This window comes from Anopheles nili, chromosome 2, assembly GCF_943737925.1.
Source record: "Anopheles nili chromosome 2, idAnoNiliSN_F5_01, whole genome shotgun sequence".
Classification (NCBI taxonomy): domain Eukaryota; kingdom Metazoa; phylum Arthropoda; class Insecta; order Diptera; family Culicidae; genus Anopheles; species Anopheles nili.
Genome location: NC_071291.1, coordinates 30,566,139 through 30,588,539, shown reverse-complemented (window position 1 = coordinate 30,588,539; position 22,401 = coordinate 30,566,139). Strand labels below are relative to the sequence as shown.

The 22,401-nt window shown below is 50.2% G+C and overlaps 3 protein-coding genes across 3 annotated transcripts; 1 reads left to right on the top strand and 2 right to left on the bottom strand.

Annotated features, from left to right (window-relative positions):
- The first annotated feature begins 39 nt into the window (after window positions 1-39).
- LOC128730452 (histone deacetylase complex subunit SAP18) lies at window positions 40-890 on the top strand. The gene is made up of 2 exons (XM_053823497.1): window positions 40-108; window positions 174-890. Exons 1-2 carry the CDS (start codon window positions 40-42, stop codon window positions 552-554), a joined length of 450 nt encoding a protein of 149 aa, XP_053679472.1. The 3' UTR covers window positions 555-890.
- Window positions 764-8,524, bottom strand: LOC128730450 (uncharacterized). Its single transcript, XM_053823496.1, has 3 exons — window positions 8,385-8,524; window positions 1,303-2,174; window positions 764-1,237 (listed from the first exon to the last, which is right to left on the bottom strand). Exons 1-3 carry the CDS (start codon window positions 8,403-8,405, stop codon window positions 997-999), a joined length of 1,134 nt encoding a protein of 377 aa, XP_053679471.1. The 5' UTR covers window positions 8,406-8,524; the 3' UTR covers window positions 764-996.
- Window positions 8,525-9,700: 1,176 nt separating this feature from the next.
- LOC128731590 (organic cation transporter protein) lies at window positions 9,701-22,059 on the bottom strand. Its single transcript, XM_053824721.1, has 7 exons — window positions 21,604-22,059; window positions 14,178-14,580; window positions 11,954-12,537; window positions 11,714-11,888; window positions 11,122-11,267; window positions 10,641-10,843; window positions 9,701-10,516 (listed from the first exon to the last, which is right to left on the bottom strand). The coding sequence occupies exons 1-7, from the start codon at window positions 22,057-22,059 to the stop codon at window positions 10,423-10,425; spliced, it is 2,061 nt and encodes a 686-aa protein (XP_053680696.1). The 3' UTR covers window positions 9,701-10,422.
- Between the last annotated feature and the right edge of the window lie 342 nt (window positions 22,060-22,401).

Genomic DNA, 22,401 nt, shown 5'->3' with positions numbered 1-22,401 from the left:
ATTGTAAAGTAATTTTAATCAACTTAGAAGCGTATAACCATGGCCGGTTTAGAATCTATGATAGTAGAAGAAAAGCAACAGCCCCCAAAAACGGTCGATCGAGAGAAAGTATGCTTGTAAAAGGGCCTGTTGTTTGAAGTGCTGCGTATCTTAACTTGTACATTATTTCCCAGACGTGCCCGCTTTTACTGAGAGTTTTCTGTTCGACCGGTCGGCATCATACGGCCAACGAGTACTCGTACGGTAATGTGCCCTCGAACGAGCTTCAAATCTACACCTGGATGGACGCCACGCTGCGTGAGCTAACGACACTGGTGCGCGATGTCAACCCGGAGACGCGGCGCAAGGGCACCTATTTCGATTTTGCCGTCGTTTACCCGGACCGTGGTTCGAGCTTTCGCATGCGAGAAATCGGCGTTACCTGCTCCGGTCAAAAGGGCGGTGATGATTCTAAGACACTTGCCCAGGCGAAATTTACCATCGGCGATTTCATGGACATCAACATCACGCCACCGAACCGGATTCCGCCGCCTAGGCGCCAACGACCGTACTAGGTGTGAGCAACGAGATTGAGTGAAGGTGGCGTACGTTAAGGCTATGTGCGCCGGTGGCACTCTATGCTAGATAACACGTGAGCGAGCCAACCAGACTGCCCAATCTGCCATTATTGATTTTTCTCTCTCCCTTGTAATGTAAATGCGGATAGGGTAAATCGTAAGATGACCCGTGCATAAGTACTTTCGTTAGGGTCCGATTTGTCAATCATATTCGTCACATTGTAACGGAATCCTTTTTTTTTATTTCACCTTGTGCAGTTTCGATTATTTTCCTCATTAATTAAGTCTTAGAAACAAACAAACTATGTAAGAGGATGTCCCTTGAAAGCGATAAGCGCGTGTGTTTGTAATAAATACAACTTTTTCCTACATTCGAATTCGCTTTCATTTCACTTCCGGCCATCGTGCGTTGAGGTGAGATGACCCGTGGGTCAACCGCCTAGTTGCGGTAGTACTGCTGGGGCTGCTGCTGTTGTCCGCCCGGTCGCTTCGACTGCTTCTTGCCCATGTTGTTCAGATCCAGCCGAACCCCGTTCGGCAGGACTGCCTTGTTCTCCTGGTAGTCTACCTCCAGGTTGTCCTCGTCGTCCTCGTCGCGCTGGTTAGGATCACACTGGATGCCGGTTTCGTACGTATACTCACGCTTCTCACCGTCCGGATCGACGTACCCGTAGCGACCGCTGAAATGAATGACACGATTGCATTGCAACACTCCGATCCACTGCGATCCCGTCCTACCACCTACCGCGTGACGCAATCGATGCCAATCGTCTCCTCCTTGAACGAACCATCGTCATTCTCGAAGCCCCACGTGATCGAACCGTCCTCGTGTTCCTCGCGCCATTTGCGCAGAATCTGTGCCACTGGTTTGCGCTTGCGGTCCTGCTCCTGCTGCTGGTGTTGGCGGGCCGGTTGCTGCTGCTGCTGCTGGTGAACCGCTGGCCGGCGATCCTCGTCCTGGAAGTGCTGCTGCTGTCGGAACGACTGCTGAGGAGCGGCGATCGGTGCAGGACGAGCGATCTGCTGGGGCGCCGGTCGGTACTGCTTGGGGGTCGGTTGTGGTTGCGGTTGTGGCCGCTCAACCGGGAACCGCTGCGGTTCCTTGTCGGTGGCGAAGAAGCGCTCCGGGATTTGGGCACGGGGTATCGGTGCCGGTCGGTTTTCCTGTGCATTGAAGCGAGAGAGAACAGTGGGCTGTAGTTCGCGCTCGCTCGTTTGCTCGTCCGCGGGGATCGGGAACTGCAGGGCCGGGGGGGACGGTGCCGGTACCGGGGCCGCTGGGACCACCGGTGCGGGCTGAAGGTGGGGTTGGAGCTGCGGGATGAAGCCGGGCCGGAAGTCGTCCTCCGGTTCCTCGGTGACCGGCTTGTGCTCGATCGGGCCCGTCGGATCGTGGAATTTGGGAACCGCGGACGGCAGCTGGTGGTGGTGGATGGCGTTCGGGGCGGCGATGCGGACCGCACCCGGACGGCGCACGCGTATTACTTGCGGGGAGTGCTGCGGTAGGAGGCGCTCCTCACGGATCGGGGGCAGCGCGATCGCACCCGGAATGTTCAGCCTCGGCGGTGCCGGTCCGTACTGGGCCGCCGCTAGGGTGATGAGTCCCGCAAGGGGGAGCTGCCGATGGGCGAAAGAGGAAGAAGAAGAAGAAGCAGAAGAAATGAAACAAAAAAAATGCAAATCATTAGTGACAGCCGGAAAACCGCGACGTTCCGATTGATCGACGGAACGAGCGTGTACCGGTGCAGGGAATCGAAACTAATTGAATGTCGCACCAGAGAAAGTGTGGTTCGCTTTTCCGGCGAAAAACACCACACTGTGGGGGTTTCCCGTCCACGACACCCGGCTTTAGAAAGTGAGGTAATTTGCCGCCTTAAGCCGCGCACGATTGTGTCCGCAAAACGCGTCCGCACAAGAAGCGTTTCATTAGTTCAATGTTTATCGATAATTGGCCGACCGCCCGATCGCCCGGTTCCTGTTTCGTGGCCACTGACCGTGCCAACGGGCGAATTTATCACCCTTAGCAAAGGCGGATTCACATTGTGCCCGACCGACCGACCGGCTGGGCATCGTTTGCATCCTAACGCTTCGCTGTACGCTCCAGCCGGTATGGCCGTGGCAGTACGATCGGAAAATGTGCGTCCGTTACAGGTTTTCCAATAGGGTTCCCGGTGCACAAAGCACGAGCGGATGGATTTGCCGGCTGGCGAGAGAAAGTGAAACCCGCATCCAACGCGGGGCATCCAGTTTTATTGCCACAAAGCCCACCCCTGGGCGGGTGTTGCAATCGGGCCCCAATTAAATCATTGCGTCCGGTATCGTTGACCGGGTGTTGGTCCGATGGTTCGATGATCCGTCTCTGGTGCGTCACAAGCCGTGGAATGCCCGGGAGAGCATGTGAACTTTTGGGCACTCCAAGGGTCACTCGACAAAACCGTAACACTTGAACCACCTTGGGCCAATTTGTCCTTCACGGGCGGTCGTTAAGCCGCCGGGATTGCGTTTGTAACCACAAACAGGCAGCTTGGCAGACTGGGAAAAAGGGCCCGGTGTGTCAAGAGCTCACTAGCATTGTTCCCGTGGCAGTGATTAATGGCGAAGGACACTCGAGAAACGGTACCTCGGTGCGGGTTCAATGGGCAATGTCTCGAGTTTTTTTGTAAAGGCCACAGGGAAAGCATTGTAGATTACCGGTGGATTAAGTGGGATTTATTAATGCCACCCGGATGTGTAAGCGATGGGGAAACGAACAACACCCCGGGACAAGAGATGAATGATAGCGTGTCTTGCCTCGTCATGCTTTATAATCTTGACATAAGCAGGAATGGAGGCATTGCAGTACATATAAAGAAACAAAAAAACGGATTCCTCGAAAGGCTATCTTGAACAAACACACATGCTCCGGTTGCTCCTTCGAAGCTGTGGTTTTTTGTGCTTTCAAATGAAAACTTCAAACATTGCGAACGTTATACGTAGGCAGTGGGCTTTTCAATCGAAACCCATAAAACCGTAACGCGCAGTTTTGTAGCTTTACAACACCCAATTACACAGACCCCAAGGTCGGCTACCGTCGAGGGTCGGCGCTAGGTCGGCGAGTTCTCGTAGTCACATTTTGCCATGCTTTCAGAAATCGATCGCTTGACATGACATGGTGACCATTTCCGCATTCGCAACCGTCAGCAGCCTGGTGGTTGCTTTTCGCTGAACCTTTGTCCTGGTCCCAGATCCACGCGAGTGTTTCGCTAATGGTACCGGCCTACTGGCCGGGTTTTTTTTACGGGTGGACAATTAAACGTGTGTGATGAAAATCGATATCTGGAGCAGGCTCGATATGCAATCGAAATGGTCTTCCATCGCAACACTGTCGGGCCATTTTGCAGTGGCTGTGAGTGTGCGGTTGCCGTTTCTCGGTACACACTGTAGTTGCCGGGGTTTTTTTGCCGCTCCCCATTCAGATCTGCCAGAGAGATTGCATTGTGAGAGGAAGGCAAAAAATACGTTCTAGCAAACATTACTGATTGCCTGCCACGCTGCTAGATGCTAATCGTTTGCTGCCACATTTTCGTGCGCCCCCAATCACGCTGGGAATGGATCCATTAGTGGCAGGCAAGGCGCTTGAGACCAAACCACATCGCCTTTCGATTGAGATGGTTTGTTCTTGCGATGACTTTTTACGAACAGCCGAACCTTGTCCGGTTCGTCGTTAAGCCGATAGTGACCACCTCACCGCCTCTGCTGGTAACCTTTCGAAAAGGTTGTGCCTGGGTCGGGGCGTCTTTTATCGCCTGGAGCTTCTACCGAATGGTGGAGAAATAAAACAACTCGCAAAAGCCACCTGCCAGGTGGCTTTTTGAGCCTGGATGGGTCTGCTATGAGAAGAACCTGGGAAAGGCCTGCTTTCAATTTTAGAACATTTATTTAGTTTTATCGAAAGAAACAGAGAATCACTTCCAATTTATAGCGAGAGATCGGCCAAAGGTGGTGATTTTGGGCCTCAGATTTACCTGAACCATTCTTACAGCTTGAGTGTGCTTTTCTTCGTCTGGAGAGTGCAGTCCGGGACAGGAGAATGTACATTTAATCACCACCTTGCCACACAGTTGTTTGCTTTAAGGCGATGATTTATGGCACCGATGTGGCAACGAACCAGACAAACGCCTCATTGCACATGCAAATGGTGCGCGCTGGAGTGCAATTGATCGCCCACTGAACCGGTATGCTAATAATTCCAATCCTCTGCGCTAGTAATGCAAACAATGCCGGTGCTGTCTCCTGGAGGTCAGGAGGGATTGAAGCCTTAAACAAAAAAAAAACAGAGAACCACTGCTGTGATGCATGGCTCCGGAAAGTGGCGTTCAGGTTCGATGCCGGATTGGAAAGTTGGCTAATAAAACATGCAGGGAGCGTGTGGGATCTGGCCGTTGCACTTGGGTTCACGAGGCTCCATTGGGGGTGGACCAAAGAAGGGAGACAATGCTCGACTTCGGTTTCGTTTCGTACCAACTCTTACTGGCACCGCTGGGTGTTCTTTTTGGAGGGTTTTTGCTTTCCTTTCGCGGGCTCTCCATTTCACCCACCGAAACCCATGGTCCGTGGTGAGAAAGGGGGACTCGAATTGAGATCGGACCCCGTACGTTGGCTTCCCGTTGGTTTCGGTACAATTTGCATCTCATTTCGATGCGTGGTTCGTGGCTCGTGACGGCAACTGCAAGGTGGCACGTGCGCGCTGTGGAAAAATCGCCGAGAAAGACGCTTTCCCGAGGTGCGAGTTGTGTCTTGTGAGAAACGGCAGAACCGGCTTTTACAACCTCGTTTCGCGGCACCTTATTGTCATTCAAATCGGTGCTTTTTGTTCAGTCGTGCATTGGAAAGAAAACACACGCCGGGATGTGTCGATTTGATGGACGGAATGAAATCGAAAGTGCAAAAAAAAATAAAATAAATAAACCCGGCGATACAAGCGTTTCACGGTCGATGGACTAAACGAGCCGTTTCGCTTAGCGTCGAGGAGTGAAATTTCTCTCGTACCGATTAAATAAAATCAATCACGTTTTCATCCATCCCGATCGATGTTGGGTCGTTGGTGTTTATTTATTGTGGGTTTGATCCGAAATTCCAAAAATGTATTCGTGGTTTTCGAGGGTGAACCCCTTTAGGGTGGCTTCAAGCTTCATTACACAATGACAAAAGCGCTATCCTTTGAACCGGCATCAGTGACATCCTTTGCATGAGAAACGGCAGCGTTGTTGAGCCGAAAATGGCAGTCCCCGGAAAGAAATTTCCCTTTCACTTGTACTGTGCAACCGTTCGGGCACAGTTTCGGAATACGGTTACGTTGTTGCATAAACCACTCTCGCGTGCGCCAGTCCCATCTGGGAGCGGTTTGGTTGTGAAAATAAGTACGGAGAACTCCCAACTCAATTATCTGCTAACACGCAACCGCGAGATGAGCAGAATTCGTCTCTAAAGGATGCAGAAGTTTGTCCAAAGACCCATGGGTTGGTTCTAACAAAATGCACCTAAGAGACCTTCGGCTAAGAGACCTCCTAAGGTGTCAAATTCAAGTGAACGAATTCGTACTCACCGAGAAGGTACGATTTCCTTCCATTTGGGTTTCCATTTTCACCCAAGGCAACACAAAAAAGTGCCCCGACCTACGACAAAACCTGTTTGTGGCTTTTTTTTTGAGCAAAAAGCCATTGGAGATGGATACGGGGCTACCGAACTTGCCACTGGAGAAAGGATTGCGTAATGGCGCTATCGATTAACTGAAAGCACTATACTGCACGATCATGCCATGGGAACCGTTCGACATAATACGCTCCTTCGGTTGTGTGTAAAAAGGTATCGATCTCATTACCCTGCTGCACGTCGCTGAGCGAAGCAGAGAAAAAGATGCGAGGATGAAAGTGCGAAAGAGAGAAGTGCAACCATGCGAGAGAATAAGCCGACCGCTAGCGCGGGGGTTCGTCGCTTTTAATATCGCCCAGCGTTGAAGTCTTTCGTGTGACAGAAGCAATATCGAAGCGTTCCAGCAGCCGCATTTTCGCGCCGCAAACATGATCGTTTTTCATGAATCTAAGTGAAAAATAACCCATAAAAACACGTACACATACACGGCCGCTTAGCAATGCAATCATCACGTCGTCGAAATCGATTGTTAATAGAAATATAATCGAAAGTTATTTCTTCGCTTGTTCGACTGATTAGCGCTGGGAAGCGAAGAGGAATGCGAAATGAGGAAGCGAGCGGTGTTTCGCCGCGATTATAAATGTGAGCCGCGCTCAAACACCGGCGTGTGGGTGGGTGGAAAATTGTAACACCCATTCGTTTGGAATGGCTTTGCAAAACCTGCGCTGCCCCAACCGACTGAGGGGCGGACGAGCTTTCAACCGAACGGGCAAATGGTTTAATTTATCAGCGTGAATGGATGTTGTGTTTTTTCTGTGTTTGGAATTACTTTTCGATGCACAGTTTTCCGCTTGACTGGGTGGGTGCAAGGTGTTAGATACCAAACATATAGTGAGGCAGGAATTTTGAGGAAAATGTTAGCATTTGCTTCAATACTTCGAATGCAGGGCTTCAGCTCGTCGGACGTAGATCGGAGCCTTGTTGCTTTCAGTGCCGCTCTGTCAGTCGATCTCATCGAGAGAGTTTAAAAGTGGAATGTTTCGGTACCATCAACATTCAATTTCCATATCGGGAATTGTGCGGTGTGGCGCGTTAACATGCATTTTGCTTTTGTTTTTCATCCTCACCAAAGCATTGGTCCCGATTGGTGATTTCATTTATGGTCGCACCATTTTAAATGCCCTCCTTTATGCAAGATGCTGCAAAAGATCGCGATCGCACGCTCGCTCATAATACGACAAGCCCCGGTGAACCTTGCATTTCCTTACAATGCCGATTACGCAAACGCACGCAGGACGAATGAGTGAACAAAAAGACCCCACGGTGGAACCATAACCTGATAGCACCGTTGCCGATGTAAGCCAATGAACCGGATCGACCGATCGAGCGTAATCGAGTGTAAGTGTACGCGCCCACAATCAACCGGCGTGGTCGCATTTCTTGTGCACAAATGGCGCAGAACAGTGCGCACTCGCGGGAAGGCTGGAGTGTAATTTAGGCTTATGAAATGTTGCCCCAAGCGTCTCGGACTGGTTGGGCGCGTTACACATTCCAGCGAGCCGTGCTGAAGGACCCTGCGAGATAGGATAAACTAATAGTGATTGTTGAATATTTTATCACAGAATGCCACCAAAACCAGAAGTTGCGACTCCCTCAGGCATTGAACTATGAAAAGAATGAGGAAGTCAACGCTGGCGCCACATTTGTGGTCCAATTTTGCAACAAGGTGTTTCGAGCAAAGTGGGCTTTCCTTTGAGCAACATTCTCCCAGCCGTGTGCCCAAGGCTTCAAGGTTCTCCACCACCTTCCCCCGAATGGTCTCGGAGGCATCGGGCGATGGCGAAAGGCGCTCAACCGGTGCCAAACGATCAACCTCATATGACCGACATCTGGCGCAACCGTTCTCGATCGCGCGTGTGTGATGTCATTGGGGTGGAATTGGATCAACCATTTGACACGCCTGTATCGCGGAGTGAACAGAGGCTACGGTGGGATGTAGACCGAGAGAAGTTCAAGGATCCACAGGCGATCGAGTGATGGAGCAGTTTTTTTTCTGATGGAACACCACCACGAGTCAAGCTTCAATCAAACCCATTGTCCCGGTTCGTAGTCCGGTTGACCTTTCTTCTTTGACAGTTCGTTTCAGCTGTCCTTTTTTTTGAAAAAATGAAGACCTTTGCAGACGTCAAAACCTACCAATACTAGCGAATGTTTCATCCTGCGGCACCGCTGACTAGGGACTGTTTCGGGAAGCACTAGTTCGTGGTTGCACCAACACGTAGATGAACGGGAATCGCACACACGCGATCCTCACGAAGGATATATCACTTTCACTAACTCGGTTAGGGATCGAGCCCTTTCCGTGCAATCCACGAGGCTACGAGGTACGGTACTTTTCCTGGTTAGGACTTTCACCACCACTCCGTTCCACACCGCTCGTCACGCGCGTCTCGTTTCGATCGTTCTGATGTCGAACCGCTTCAGTCGGCGATTCGCTAGCAAATAACCGTTCGTGGCGCACGGTCCCTGTGTCTTATACCGGATTTGCACGTTGAATCCCCACCGCAAGCCAGTCACGCCGGTTACTACGCACTGGATGAAGGCGTTCAAGCCGTTCGACCCGTTAAGAAACCGCACCTTCCTGTGAAGCCCGCGGTTTGAGGCTCGTGCAGGTTCTCACTCTCACTTTCTACGCAGGCCAGTGAAGCTGGTTGGGGCGTGCTACTGAGCATTAACCTTCTGGTGGGCAGGATGGTCACATGTGCGCGTGGATATCACGCGGTTTGGTGTACGCTAAAGGGCGGTCAAAGGGCACAATCGGGCGTGTTTTAAGGGCGCCTTTATATCGGCTCATTTGGCGCCCCTCGATTGACGTTAAAATCCTGACACCGCACGTAAGGGTTCGTGGCTTGCCGCCGCATCCAGCTCGTTCGCGCGAAACCATCGATCGCGTACGCCGATTATTGCGCAAAGGTAAGCCACAAAAAGAAGACGGAAAGGAAAACGAAAAAATCTTACCGAACGATCCGTGGAACCGCACCCGATCGTTGGCGTGAGGCGTTGGGCCGCTTGTTCGGTTCTTGTCGACTTCAACAAGCTGTACGCAATGCAAACCGATCGAGGAGCAAGATGGTGGCGCAGGATTATGCACTCAAATTGTGCGTTTCGGAGGGCGGGATTGCAAGAGTGGGTCCGGATGGGGGTACCCGGATTGGAGGCCAAACTGGATTCTGGAGCAAGGCGTCAGGCTTCGGTGGTGTTGGTGCACGATTAATCACCCCACTGTGGTCCTCTCAGTCTGCCCCCCCAGAGACCCGGAGGAAAATATGCGGACCCGCTTTTATGCTCGTTCGGAAATGCGTTGAGACGAGATCGCGCTAGGTCAAGCGCATTTTGATCCCACAAATAGTGGAGTTATTGATTGGCGTGGTCAAACGTAGGTAGGTTACATTATGTTGGAGGGTTTTCAGTAGAAACAAAACTTAACGCAAACGAGCGTTATTATAGCTCAATTTTATTTGACATGGCCTTTCCATGAATCAATCGTATGTATTTTGCTTGCTAACTGTTGCTGTGTTTACTAAGTGTAAATGTAAAACTTCCTCGCTAAACCACCTTTTGCTCAACACTGTTGCAGCTATTCTAACTTACCTAGTGTTTGTAATACTTGCTACATAGATGTCCTTAATATGTTTTTATCTTACAACGATAGCCAATGCGCACGTTCTTCGAAATCATACGATACTTTTGGAGGAGTGCTTAGTATTACATGGAAGTAACTTAAACAATAGTACTTGATATCACATGTTGTCTTTTGTCTTCTTGCATCGTTGCTGCGATCGTGTATGTTCCCGTTCCATTAGTCTCGTAGGCCGAGGAACCACCAGTTGCTTACCAAAACGATGATTTGATCTCTATCGCTAACCCGACCCGTTCGAAATACTGTCATGAAATAATGCTGATACTTCTCGTCTCATATCTCACTGAAACGTACTTAAATACTACTTTTTGTTATCGTGATGAAGCATCTCGTTCCACTGCTATTTATTGTTAGGTTCCTGGGCCTATATTAGATTCCTTCTAGCTCCGTTAGAAAGTATGCCAGGAAAAATCGCCTCCTGTATCGTGCTGATCACAACGGGAGGCACACTACAACTGACACTCAGCACCACCACCAGGATGAGAGCGGTTGGTCTGTTGCTGCGCAAACAAACCGAAAGCGTTGTGTTGGAAATTACAGGAAAATACTTTCATTTTTAGCAAAACCAATGTTGCTGATTCCGGCCTCCTCGTATTCTGCTTCGCGGGGGAAATGTGAACCGATGTGCCTGCAAGTAAACAAAACGCATAACGTCAGCTCCCTGAAGCGTTTCGATTGTGTCACGCTTCACGCCTGCAAGGTATGCAACACGCATAGCACATGGAAGGAAACGGTGCAATCACAATGCGAACCTTTTCAAATCGTCGTTATCCACGGAGGCACGGTGTAAATCGCCTTTGCCGGTGGTGGTGTTGTTGAAATGTGATTCCAGTTTGGCTTGTTTCCGTTTACGATATGATTCACTTAGTTTGTCCTTCAGAAGAAGCAACGATAGGCCGCCTATGATGCTGCACACACCCATCACCGTCATCGGGAGGTATTGATCGTAGTGTTCCTGTGCGTGTATGAGAGTAAGAAGTGCATCATCTAATCGTACGTACTGATAACTGACAACATTGCCTAAAACATTCCATTTCCCCCATAGTGAATGCGCTTATCGGACTACAGGAAATAATTTAAAGCCACCCCGAGGCGGGAGCATGTGAGAGTAAAATCAATTATTTTTCGGGTGCCTCTGCATCCCTAGTACCGGTTCCGGCACTTGGTTGCACGGAATGGCGCCTTCTCTGGACCGAAAATCAAATTAAGCACGCGTTTCCCCCAACAACTTACCAGCAGCCAGAGGTACGGCACGATGATGAGCGCCACGCCGGCGGCGAAATTACCCACTCCGACACCCAAGTTGCGCATCTTGGTCGGGTACTGGTACGCCGTGAACGTCGGTATGATGGCGTTGCACGCTCCGACGCAGCACTTGACTGTGGAGGGGGAAGAAAAGATGCAGGGAATGAAAAAGAAAAACCGGAAACAAGCCCTCGGAACGCTGGTGCCCTAGTTTGCGCTGGCAGGTGACAACGAGCCGACTGGGATTAGGTCTGACGCGAGCCGGAATTGATTGCACTTGAATAAATCAGCATGACGTGCCGGACCGTGCTAGACACGGTGGCACCCGAAACCGAGCGTGTCACTAATTGAATAATGCTCCATCATCTTGCAGAGAACGCCGGAAGCGCCTGAGATCGGTATGAGAACGAAAGGTACCGAAATTTCGGTGCACCGTTGCATTCAACACGTACGTTCTTAATGAGGATGCCACGGGGGATTTGGGATCCCCAAACGAGAAACAAAAAACAACGGCCCTTCAAGGACCTTCACACAGCACGAGAGCCCTTCATTAATCAGCCACCCTTCTGTTGCTACTCACCGATCATCGCCAGCGTAATCACCAGCCAGAGGTTGTCGTCGGTTACGAAATTCATCACGATGCAGGACAGCCCGGCCACGACCATGTAGAGGAATAAATTAATCCGCAATCCAAGCTTCAGCACGACCACGATGCTGAGACAGATGGCAATCGATTCTACGGAACCGGCGATCACCTGTAAGACAAGAAAAAACCCATCAGAAAGAAGTTCCGGAACGGCACACGACCAATTCTACTTACCGTGTTGAGATAGACATCCCCACCGAGGTTGCTCATATGCAGCGTGATACCGAAGTAGATCAGGATAATGCCAAACCACACCACGATCATGAGTAGCGTTGTGCGGATGTACTTCCGCCGGAAGATGTCCCCAACTGAGACGTTCGCGTCAGACTCTCCGCTTAACTCCGAGCGCGTTCGATCAGCGATCAACGCCTTCCGGTAGTTATCCGGAAGCAGCAATCGATTCGCGGTGGTTGCTCGTTCCAACAGCAGACCCAGCTCGTCTAACCTGCCCTGAGCTAGCAACCATCGGGGTGATTCCGGACACCAAGCCCAGCTGGTCACTAAAGCCAACCCAGGCAGGGTGATCGCGATCTGCATCGTGCGCCAATCTCGTGACACGTACGCAACACCCGCAGCCAGGATGTAGGCCAAGGCCACCGGCAGGATGTTGAGGATGCCAATGATCGTGCGGTATCGACCACTCACTAGCTCCACAACCAGCACAAAGCTGACCACAGCAACCGACATCGAAGCGAAGCCGAGGACCACCCGCAGACCCATGAAGAGCTCAAGTTTGGTCACAAAAGCGAGCGCGAGACCTGTGAGAAGCAGAGAGAGAGATAAGAGGGTTGATTTTCGCTGGGGTTGATTTTTTGCAGCATTTGTTTATGTTTGTTGCCGCCGCTAATGACCCTGCGGAACTGGATGTCGGCGCCATTGCAACCGCACATCCGGAAGCCGGATCCGAGGACTAGCAGTTATTGATTGCGATCGGGGACGCGGTTAATGGCGATTCCGGTTTGCCTGTCAAGTTCGGGTTCTGCTTAAATGACGTATGGGTGACCTGAGCTGGCGTTCATTTTTTTTCTTTGCGTGACTATCTGACTCATATAGCTCACGTGGATGCGAGCAGACGGCCAAGAAATGGCCGAGAATCCGATTAGAACGTGCCATCGCGTCTTGCGACAGTGACGTGGGTTTGTAGGACATACTCACATACGACTCTGGCGTCCTCGGGAGTTTTTAAATCATCGTACCGGCACGTACTGGACAAGAATAACCGATTAGGTTCGCACATGCCGCCAACGACAGCGGTGAGCGATTTAGCCTGCTTTGGAGCACCGTTGTAATTGGAAAGTGGTGTCACTTAGGCAAGGGTAAGCTAATTTGACGGACCCATCATTCGGGGTGGTCGTTTAGCGCGCTGGGTTTAGCTTCATCTAATTACGGTCTTAAAGTGTGCGTTGTTTTTAGATTCCCATTACTACCGGCTACAGTAATTGCTGGTTATTAGCAGTATTTTAGTGCCAGCTAGATTTACACTTTTAGTTGCGTTTTGTTTGTGTGGAATTTTGGCTCACAAAGAACAGTAACAGGTACGTTGGGAAGATGATTCTATTCGCGAATTGTCGCTACCCCATAACGATTGAATTTTAGTGCCCTAAAATGACCACTCATCAGGAACTGAGATGAGTCGCTAATGCTCGTAATATGTAGGTTTTTTGCTATTAGTAAAAATGTACATTTGCAGCTACGTCATCGTTGTCGCTTGGCACAACGATTCCCACCCTCGGGAATCGTGCAAAGGGGTTGAAAACGATCGTTCGGACATGCACGCGGACAAACTTATTGTCAGAAAAGTCGTGTACTTATCCGGCGTAAAACTACACCGTCGTGCGATTCCGCGATGATGACGAGCCGAATCATTAAGCCCATCATCAGTTCCGTCAGCAGAAAACATAGGCTTTCATGGTAACGCAATGGAGAGTTACTGTAATTTACCGGGACAAATTTACATGAGACAACTTCCCCTTGCTAGTTACGGTAAACGTGTGTTATATCCCCTGGGGGCAGCGAAAACAAAATTAAAAATAAAAAACCCCAATTCTCAAAGTAAACAGAGTTCCGGAAGCTAATTTGATCATTGCTGCAAATCGTTCTCCCGATTGCTCACCGATGAGCCGACACGCAAGCTAGTTTGCAAGCCCAAAAATAGAACCACCAGCACGAGGGTGAACAGCAACAGTTTAGGGCGCCATGTGCCACCCCTTTTGGGAGGCGTAACTAACGTGGTAAAAACGCCCGTAGGCACGCCAGAACCAACGTACACACGCCGGTTGCCCGGTGAAATTGACCGTGTAATTGGTTTGAAGGGATGCGAATCGAATGTCCAGCGTCATCCCACGTACGTTCAGTCACGCTTCGAACAAGTTCCACTCAGTCACCACGTGCTGCTCACCTGTAACACCCTGAAGCAGCGCGAACCACATGAGCGTGTGACGTCGACCGAACTGATCCGAGATCCAGCCGCTGCTGACACTGCCAAGGGCTGCTCCTGCTAGGAAGCACATTTCCACGATGCTTGCCAGGTGGCTACGGTCACATACGAGCCCGAATTCGGCGATGATGGTTTGGCCAAAAATGGTGTCGTCGAATTCGTAAGCTTCGCAGGTCGTTAGGTCGGTCGTATTTCTGCCTGCTCCACTCCGGAAGTAATCGGCGAAGGTGTCTATTGTGAGGCTTTCGTAGGGAGCTACAAGCTGGTTGCATTGGCCGGTTGGGTGGGTGAGATTGCGCCACACGTCGACTGGAACCGCGGAAAGATGCTCCGGTCGAGCGCACCAAAAGTCCCGAATTACAGCCTAGAGAAAAGAGCACGAAAGAGTGGGTGAGATGATGAGATGCTTAGGAGCTGTCTTATAGGATAGACTTTGCCGTTCTAGGTGAGCTAAGGCTATGCAACAGACAGTAAGAATTATCAAATAAACTAATCAACTTAATCTAGCACAACCTAGGACACTGTAAAATTAAAATAGAAACAGTCCCGATGGAAAAATAAATTCAAAAACCCCTAAACAATTTGCAGCGTTCGTCCTTGAACTCAGTGGGCCCTTTGAGCGATCAATTTAAGCCCCGAACAAACAGACGCATGTCTCTTCGACCGATGAAAGAAACACACAAACGAAAAGTCATCATTAGCCAAGTAAAGTATGGTGCATTAACCCAGTACACCCGCTACACGCGGCGCTGCAAACGATCACGATGATAGGCCGCGATTAATAAGCACCCCTATTAAGTTTGAAAATAACACATGCCGTTAGCGCCATCGTTATTGATCGACGAGCGAACGAAAGCGTGCGGGAGGGCCAATTTATCGTGTAGCGGGGGAGGAATTGTGTCTGTTTTTTTCTTCTCACATGTGTGTGTGTGTATGACACCGATTAATAACGCCAAGCCCGCGAGCCTTTTACCCGCCGGCGATGGAGTGAAGTTATGCTAATTTCCGACCCCTACTGTTGGCGCTCTTTTCTGCTTTGTTTTTTTTTTATGTCTTGTTGGTTCCTCAAAAGGTCCTTGGGACAAACATGATTCGGTGTTCGATCGGGTAACCGATAACGCACCGGTAGAAACGGTTAACGCGCGGTTTAATTAACTTCAAGCACTTGATGGCTCGTAACTGGCCCGTAACGCAACCGTAACATCAGCCGTTCTTGATGCGCGAGACGTCGCAGTCATCGGTTCCAGGAAGGACGTACCAAAGTGGGTTTAATTTCTTTATCTGTGCGAATCGTACCGTGTTATCTCGATTCAACCTGCCAATGACAGCCGATCGTGAAGCATCGAAAGTAATGGCCCATAATCATCACTTGTGTAGCACATTAATACGGTCTCAGGACGAAGTAAGAGGGACAGCCTTCCACTGGCTTATTACATCTCACATCAGATAAGTGATCTTTAGCCTAACCGACAAATCGGCGATAAAAAAGCAAGCCGTGAAGTAGTGTTTAAATACGTTAACGGCGTCTTTTGCGGTGTGGGCACGCGCGAAGGACTAACGCGAGCGACCTCCAAAGCTCATCGGAATTCGAAGCGCTTCGGAATCCAAAGTGGAGGTTATTTTAAATCGGAACACATTGCTCGAATACCGCCCACATACTCGCGTTGCTGGTATCCGCTCGATATCTGATGGCAAGCGGTTCGTAATAGCTCAATTATCTCGTGATCGTGTGGAGGAGGCTATCCGCTTGAAGGATGCCGACGTCACTTCCTTGCGAATGTTTCCTTGCGAGATATGATCGCTTCCTGTGGTAAACCGGGCTCCAAGCCACACGGCAGAGGTAAGCGGGATGAAATAAAAACCCAGATCCAGATGCACACCGATCGGGAAAGTGAGAGTAAACCTGTTACGTCCTGCTGCAGCATTGGAAATAAGCGGCTATTTTTAGTACGCTGCTTGATATGCGATCGCAAATACCAACTGGAAGAACACCTCCCATCATGGAGTGAGGGAGAGAGTGACCTCTTTGCAGTGTGATCGTGCAGCATTGTTCACCCTGGCCTTGGTGTCCTTGGCGTCCTGCCGGGGCGGAAGCATGCTGTTTGTGACGACGACAACGACGACGACGACGCCGCCATGCCGTCGGGGACGGTTTGATTTCCTGATTTACAATGCCGTACAATTAATCCACCGGTAGGTGTTCATTAATCGAACTAAACCAGAACTAGGCACGTCAGGGATCCGTCTTTCGAAGTGCCAAACAGTAGACTTTTGTTCAAACCGTTCCGCTAGAATCGCATTTGATTGACACGGGCGCGTTGTCGGGAGTGGCCCTAAAGGGAGTGTCTTCGTCAGTGTCTGCAGGGAAAATGTGTTCTGCCGCACGATCGAAAGAGTGAGTCTATACGGACGAGTTTGGGAGTTGCTGGCTCATAAAAACGGACTCCAGTTGCTCTTTGATCGAGGTTTTTGGCGGTGAAGGACCTGATAGATTGCACTGCTGTTTAGAGAGTACATCACCCTTTGAAGGAGAATTGGTATCAACGTGGCAAATAAAATATGCTTGCAAGAAGTACCCAGTAGTAAATGAATGGTATTAGGCAGCAAAAGGAGAAAAAAAGGCACACCAAACCAGCGCACCAATCATTTATTACCCCTGCCTGCAATAGACCCGTCAGATAGAACCCAATGAATATGGATGCGTGTAAAACGCACTGGAAAAATCGTATCATTAGCCCCCCTCGGTACGTTCGATACGGGGTCGAACTCGCATGAAATGTCGCCAGGAAGTTGCATCACGTTCGGCAGGAAAGTATACGACGCAGTTCGGGTTCTTCTCGCATTAGAACGCCTCCTTTCAGGTCAGGTATCAGGCTGATAGAACGAGTCCAACGACGTAATAATCCCCGCATAATCCACGTGAACCTCCGAGCCTTGCACACAGTAGTTGAAGTGCATTTGCATGTTTGAACCCCAAGTCATTAGAGACCCCACCGATGACAGTCCTTCCTCACACAGAGCTGTCTCAAGTGCACCGGAAGTAGTCGTTTGCTTTGACGCGCCCGCGTTTGCCATTTCGATTCCGATTCCGCGGTTCACGCACGGCGAAAGCAAAAAGGGACTGACCTTTTTCAATGCTATTACACCGGCGCACTCGAGAAAACGTCCGGTCCCGTTTGCGGTACCGAAAGGGATCCCTGTCGGTGGCAAAACACGCGGCCGGTCTTTGACTCAACGCACATGCGAGGGTTTGCAAGCGGTGCGTGAGAAACTTCGGCTGGAGGTCAACCGGTTGTAGTGGACGTTTCCTCGGACGCATGCAATGGGTGGCCATTGGGCGAAAAGGAAATCCCGCTCATTTTGCAGGTGCCGTTTGAGCTTTCGATGGTTTAGCGAGCATTTCTAGGCGGATTAGGCGCATGTGGCGTACACAAATTTCGCTTTAAAATGAGCTGGTATGTTACCGGGTTGCTCTGACGGTGGAATAATGGGATTTTCCATTAAAAGAACCAACTAGCACCAAGCAGCAATGCCGGTGTTTCATCTCACTACATCCACGCGAATGCAGCGATCTGCTTGGAATCGGAAGGAAGTTCGATCACCCGATCGCGGCCACTCGTACGTCGCCGGAGTCAGAGCCAAAGCTGTCAAGGTCTAGGTCTAGATCGCGAGTTTTAGCTTTCCGCGTTGCAACATAAGAGAGGTGAATGGGGAGAAGAGAAAAAAAAAACATCCAAAACAGCATGGAGACGGTGTGGTGTAGCTGATCGAGAGTGATCGCTGGTCGGGTTTTCACCCAACCTTGACGTCTGAACGGCCGGGTTGACTATTATGCGGTGGGCTTTTTTGTTGTTCAAGTCATCCAATTCTGGCGTTTCAGGTGGAAGCATTTTTTTTCTTTTCGCACTAGTTCTCTTCTGCTCGCTTTCGGTGTTGCACGCACCCGCGTGTAACCGAACGGAAGGTGGTGAATGCACGACCCCGGGTGGTTAGCATTTTGTGCCATTTGTTAGGCGCGTGTCCTTGCGTTATTTATCGCGCAGAAACACCGAATGGCCACGTGCCGCTCGTAAACGATGATGTCCGTTCTTCCGGGATACCGTAGGAAAAACAGCGTGCGAAGCTTTTTGGTGGGAATTGATTTTACAAGCTATTATCTGTGAGCAAACGGGCAAGAAAATGACCCTCCGGTAACCGTTAACACCGATCGGGTGGCAAGAAAGCATCGCAAAAGGTGTTTCAGTGCACGGAAATCGTTTGCCCGCGGTGACGCAAGGCAAATCACGGATTATGTTTATGAAACAATAACCCACCGAGTGAAGGGGATGATTAATGCGATCGACGAACGACGTTTGATCTTTGGCTGGGGCGGAATGTACGATCGATTGTGGCGGCGTCCTTTGACCAAACGTTGTTGCGGTTTCTTGCAGCCATTGCACGCGGTCAGCTTGAGAAGTAAATCCGTGAATTAGCTCGTGCCCTTATCCTCGACCCTGCAAATGATGCACGAGTTTTCTTCGCTTTTTCTCCCGTAAAACTGCATGAATGGGGGTCGTAATTGGATGCTGGATCCTCGCGCCGGCACTCGTCAGTGGGTGATAAAAGTAATTAAAACAGATCTGGCGCCTTCTATCGCCGATACAAATTCAAATTCAAATGACCGTTTTTATAATGTCAAACGAAACGAACCGGCAGGCTTGCGTCATCCCGATCCGGCTTCGAATGCGAGGTGGAAATCTCAAGATCGAAACTAGACGGCTATAGGTTTAAATGCGTAGCTTTATTTTACGCGATTACGATGACGGCATTCTATCGAAAGCGAAAGCCGATCGAGCGGGTTTATATGGAAATGTATTTGAAGCGTTGGTCGCGTCGTGCGGGGACGTAATTAGCGCCAGAGGAAGCCGTCGTAGGTCGTATCCTTGAATGAAATGGCAATTAATCTCCAGAAGGGAGTAGTGTGTTCATTACCCGTAAGCATGCAAATGGGAGCTGTATACAAATGGAACATGTGAAATTCAGTTAATAAAACACCTTAAACCTGAGCTCAACTCAAATGTGTCCGAAAGCAACAGAATGGAAAGTACCAAATTGAACCGCACTTGTGAGCAACTGGCATTGTAGTGGGTCACCTTACACAACTGCGTCATGCTGCGGTGAAAGCTAATCGATTTGGCGAATGCAACCCAAGCATAAAATGCACCAGCCATAACCGAAAAAGCTCCTCCACCCTAAAACGTACCAGCCCGTGCTTAGGCGACGAAGAAATGAAAAGCGAAACGCTCCTTCAGCCCTGGGGAGTTATGTTGCGAAGTCAATGGCCGGTTTCGTTGCGGGCAGGTTGGTCTACGGTCGATCGGAAAACGGTCCGGTTTTCCAGCCAGCCGCCCGATCCAAGGTTCCGCGCCGTGACGAAACCACACGGCCCATTGGCGGCCGAAACTTAAGCATTAGACATTAATTTATTCTAAGCCCTCCTGCTGGGGCGGGGTGCGTTGGTTCCAAACGCCACCCTGCACACGGGGCATGGAGATGTTCGATTGCAAAACGATTCACGGTTGCATGGCGTGTGTTCCTTCATTTGCTTACACGCCTCTCGTGGTAGGGTTTGGTTTTCTATCACTTCGGTTCTATAACGTCGTAGATTAAGGCCTCTTTTTTTTCTCCACCATCCCAGCAACCATATGGAGAGGGTTTCAATCTTATTTCAACCCCCCCAAAAAAGGCCCACTTGGATGGATTGTGCGATCCGGTCGGTTTTTGGGAGTGAATGCGAGCAAACTGACAAATGACAGGTCGTCCACTTTCGGTCACCGGATCAGACCTTGGCACCATTTTTTCCCACACTTTGTTTGAATGATGCGTGTTTGTTAGGACGGCAAGATTCGCCAAAAACCCGCTCTCCCTCATCCCCCATCACCCAACCAAACCTAGGAAGCTAGTAATTTCACCCACTTCACCCCACATTTGGCAACATTCCCCCGGAGGGTGCGACATTGACCTAGCCGTTTCAGACGACGCCGAAGACGGGCTATGTGGGGGTTTTTAAACAATCGGAAACAGGTTTGCTTGGTGGCTGAGTGTGACCTTCGTCCTGTGGCGGTGAGACCGCTCAAGGTCACGTGAGGCCAAAAAGTCACCCACCCCTCGCGGGTCGTTGTCGGCCCGAAAGTGAAAGGTGTTGCGGGAGAGCACTAGGGGTTGAGGGGATGCTGCATTTGGGTGTCACTTGAAACGACCGTAACCGTTTCTGGCCACGTGCTCGGTGGATGTCCATTGTTAGGCTCGTGGGAAGCCGTTCGAAAAGCGATCTAGTCAAATCGAACCAATAACGGGAAGAATTCAGCGGCTTTCAAGGGCCCCACGAAGGAGTGCTTGGTCGTGTTACAAGGCGGTAAAATTGCACCATCCCCCCTCGTTTCTGTGCTCTTTTGCACGTTCCTCCTCCCCACAAGTGGCAATTTGCATGTAATCTGACTCAGGCACGCGGCACGCGGCACGCGAGGAAACGCGCTCGAGCGCATCGCAGGAAATGAATCGCGGCCCAATCAGAGGGTCCTTGGGAATTCAATCATGCTGTGATTCACGGGCGGCTCGCGGGTTCTGATCCGGGTTCCGTATTCAATCAAATGTGGCCCGCGACTCGTGCTTCTAATGCGCACTCATTCAATGTCCTTCGAAGGTGGCGGGAGGGCGTTCGATCCTTGGCGAGGTATTTCTGGCTCTCAGACATTGAGACACCAACGCGAAGATTCGCGTGTAATCCATTCGATTGTACTGCTTATTAGGGATGTTTTTTTACACGAGGTCCTTTTTTTTAGCATCGTGTGAGTGAAAGAACCTAAGCGCATAAAATAAATATTGTAGAAATGTCTATGAAAAAAAGCGTTCTCATAGGCAAATCCAAGCGCGTCCGATTTATGGCGTCAATTTGGCAATCAATTCTGTTTACCCCGCGACATATTAGTGCAGCTGGAAGTTGTGAAGGAATTCACAGTACGAAGGAATTGATTGGTATGCAAGACGTACAATCGTCAAGTTTGTCCACAAACCGTTGGGTTTATCGACATTCAACACACTCTGCTCGTTCCAGCAAGTTTGTTCCGACTCTTAAAAAATTCTTAAATATGTGTACCGTTTGTATTATTTTTGCTTATCTGCTGCAGCATCATGCGAGAATTTTTTGATACGTCACGTCGTGCTATTTTAGGCTATATTATCGTTTAATTGCACAGTTTAAAAACGGATTTATTTTGAAGGTGTGACACATGTTCACTCAACCACGGGCAAGGTGAAGGTCAGTTCCACAACAATTACAACATCAGCTTCATCACTAATTCCACACATTTTCCTTTCACACCAACTCCCTCTCCCCTTGAGTACGCACCTGAAACACCAGACAGAAGATATGGAAGGTGGTGGGAATCTGGAACATGCAGAGCAAAAACGTCCACCAAAACTGCCACCGACCGTAGTGACCGATGTACTCCGAGATGATATCGCTGTCCTCGTCGCAGGCAGCCGCCATGTTGAGGTCGCTGCTGTTATCGCTCTTATCATCGAAGGACGGCTTACCGGCAGGTTGTCCTTGCGCCGGGTTGGACGTTTTTCTATCACCTCCGTTCGACGCATAGATGTTGACCGTCCCAAAATCAGCTACCGGTGCTGCTCGTCCCGGCAGCTGAAGGATCTCAGCGAACGTCGGAACTCCCGGTGAACTGGCCATACTCGGCATGTCAACCACTGGCACCGTTATCGTGTAGATACCCGCCGTATCCGGGGCTCCAGTTTCACCCAACTTTTCCTGGCTGTTCATTTTCTGCACGTAATAGTGCCGCTTCATGCTGCGGTACGGCCACAACTAACACTGACCTACGATCGCTGGCACATTGGCACCGGCAATGCCTCGACTGCTGCGTGTTTTCTGCACTGCACTAAAGGGCCGCGATTCCACCAAAGGAACTCTTTCGCACTAGCACAACCGATGGTGAGTGAAGATCGCGCGAGCCTGTATAGAGTGACCGAACGGAATGGGTTCTAGCTCGCAGGAAGTGTTACTACCGACGGAACCGTGCACACTGACGCGATCGTGCGCGTGGACGCGCGAGTTAAATAGACTTTCCGACCGAGCGGGTTGAAGAAGTGGGTGAGTGGGTTAGGTGGTGGGAAGGGTACAGATAGGCTG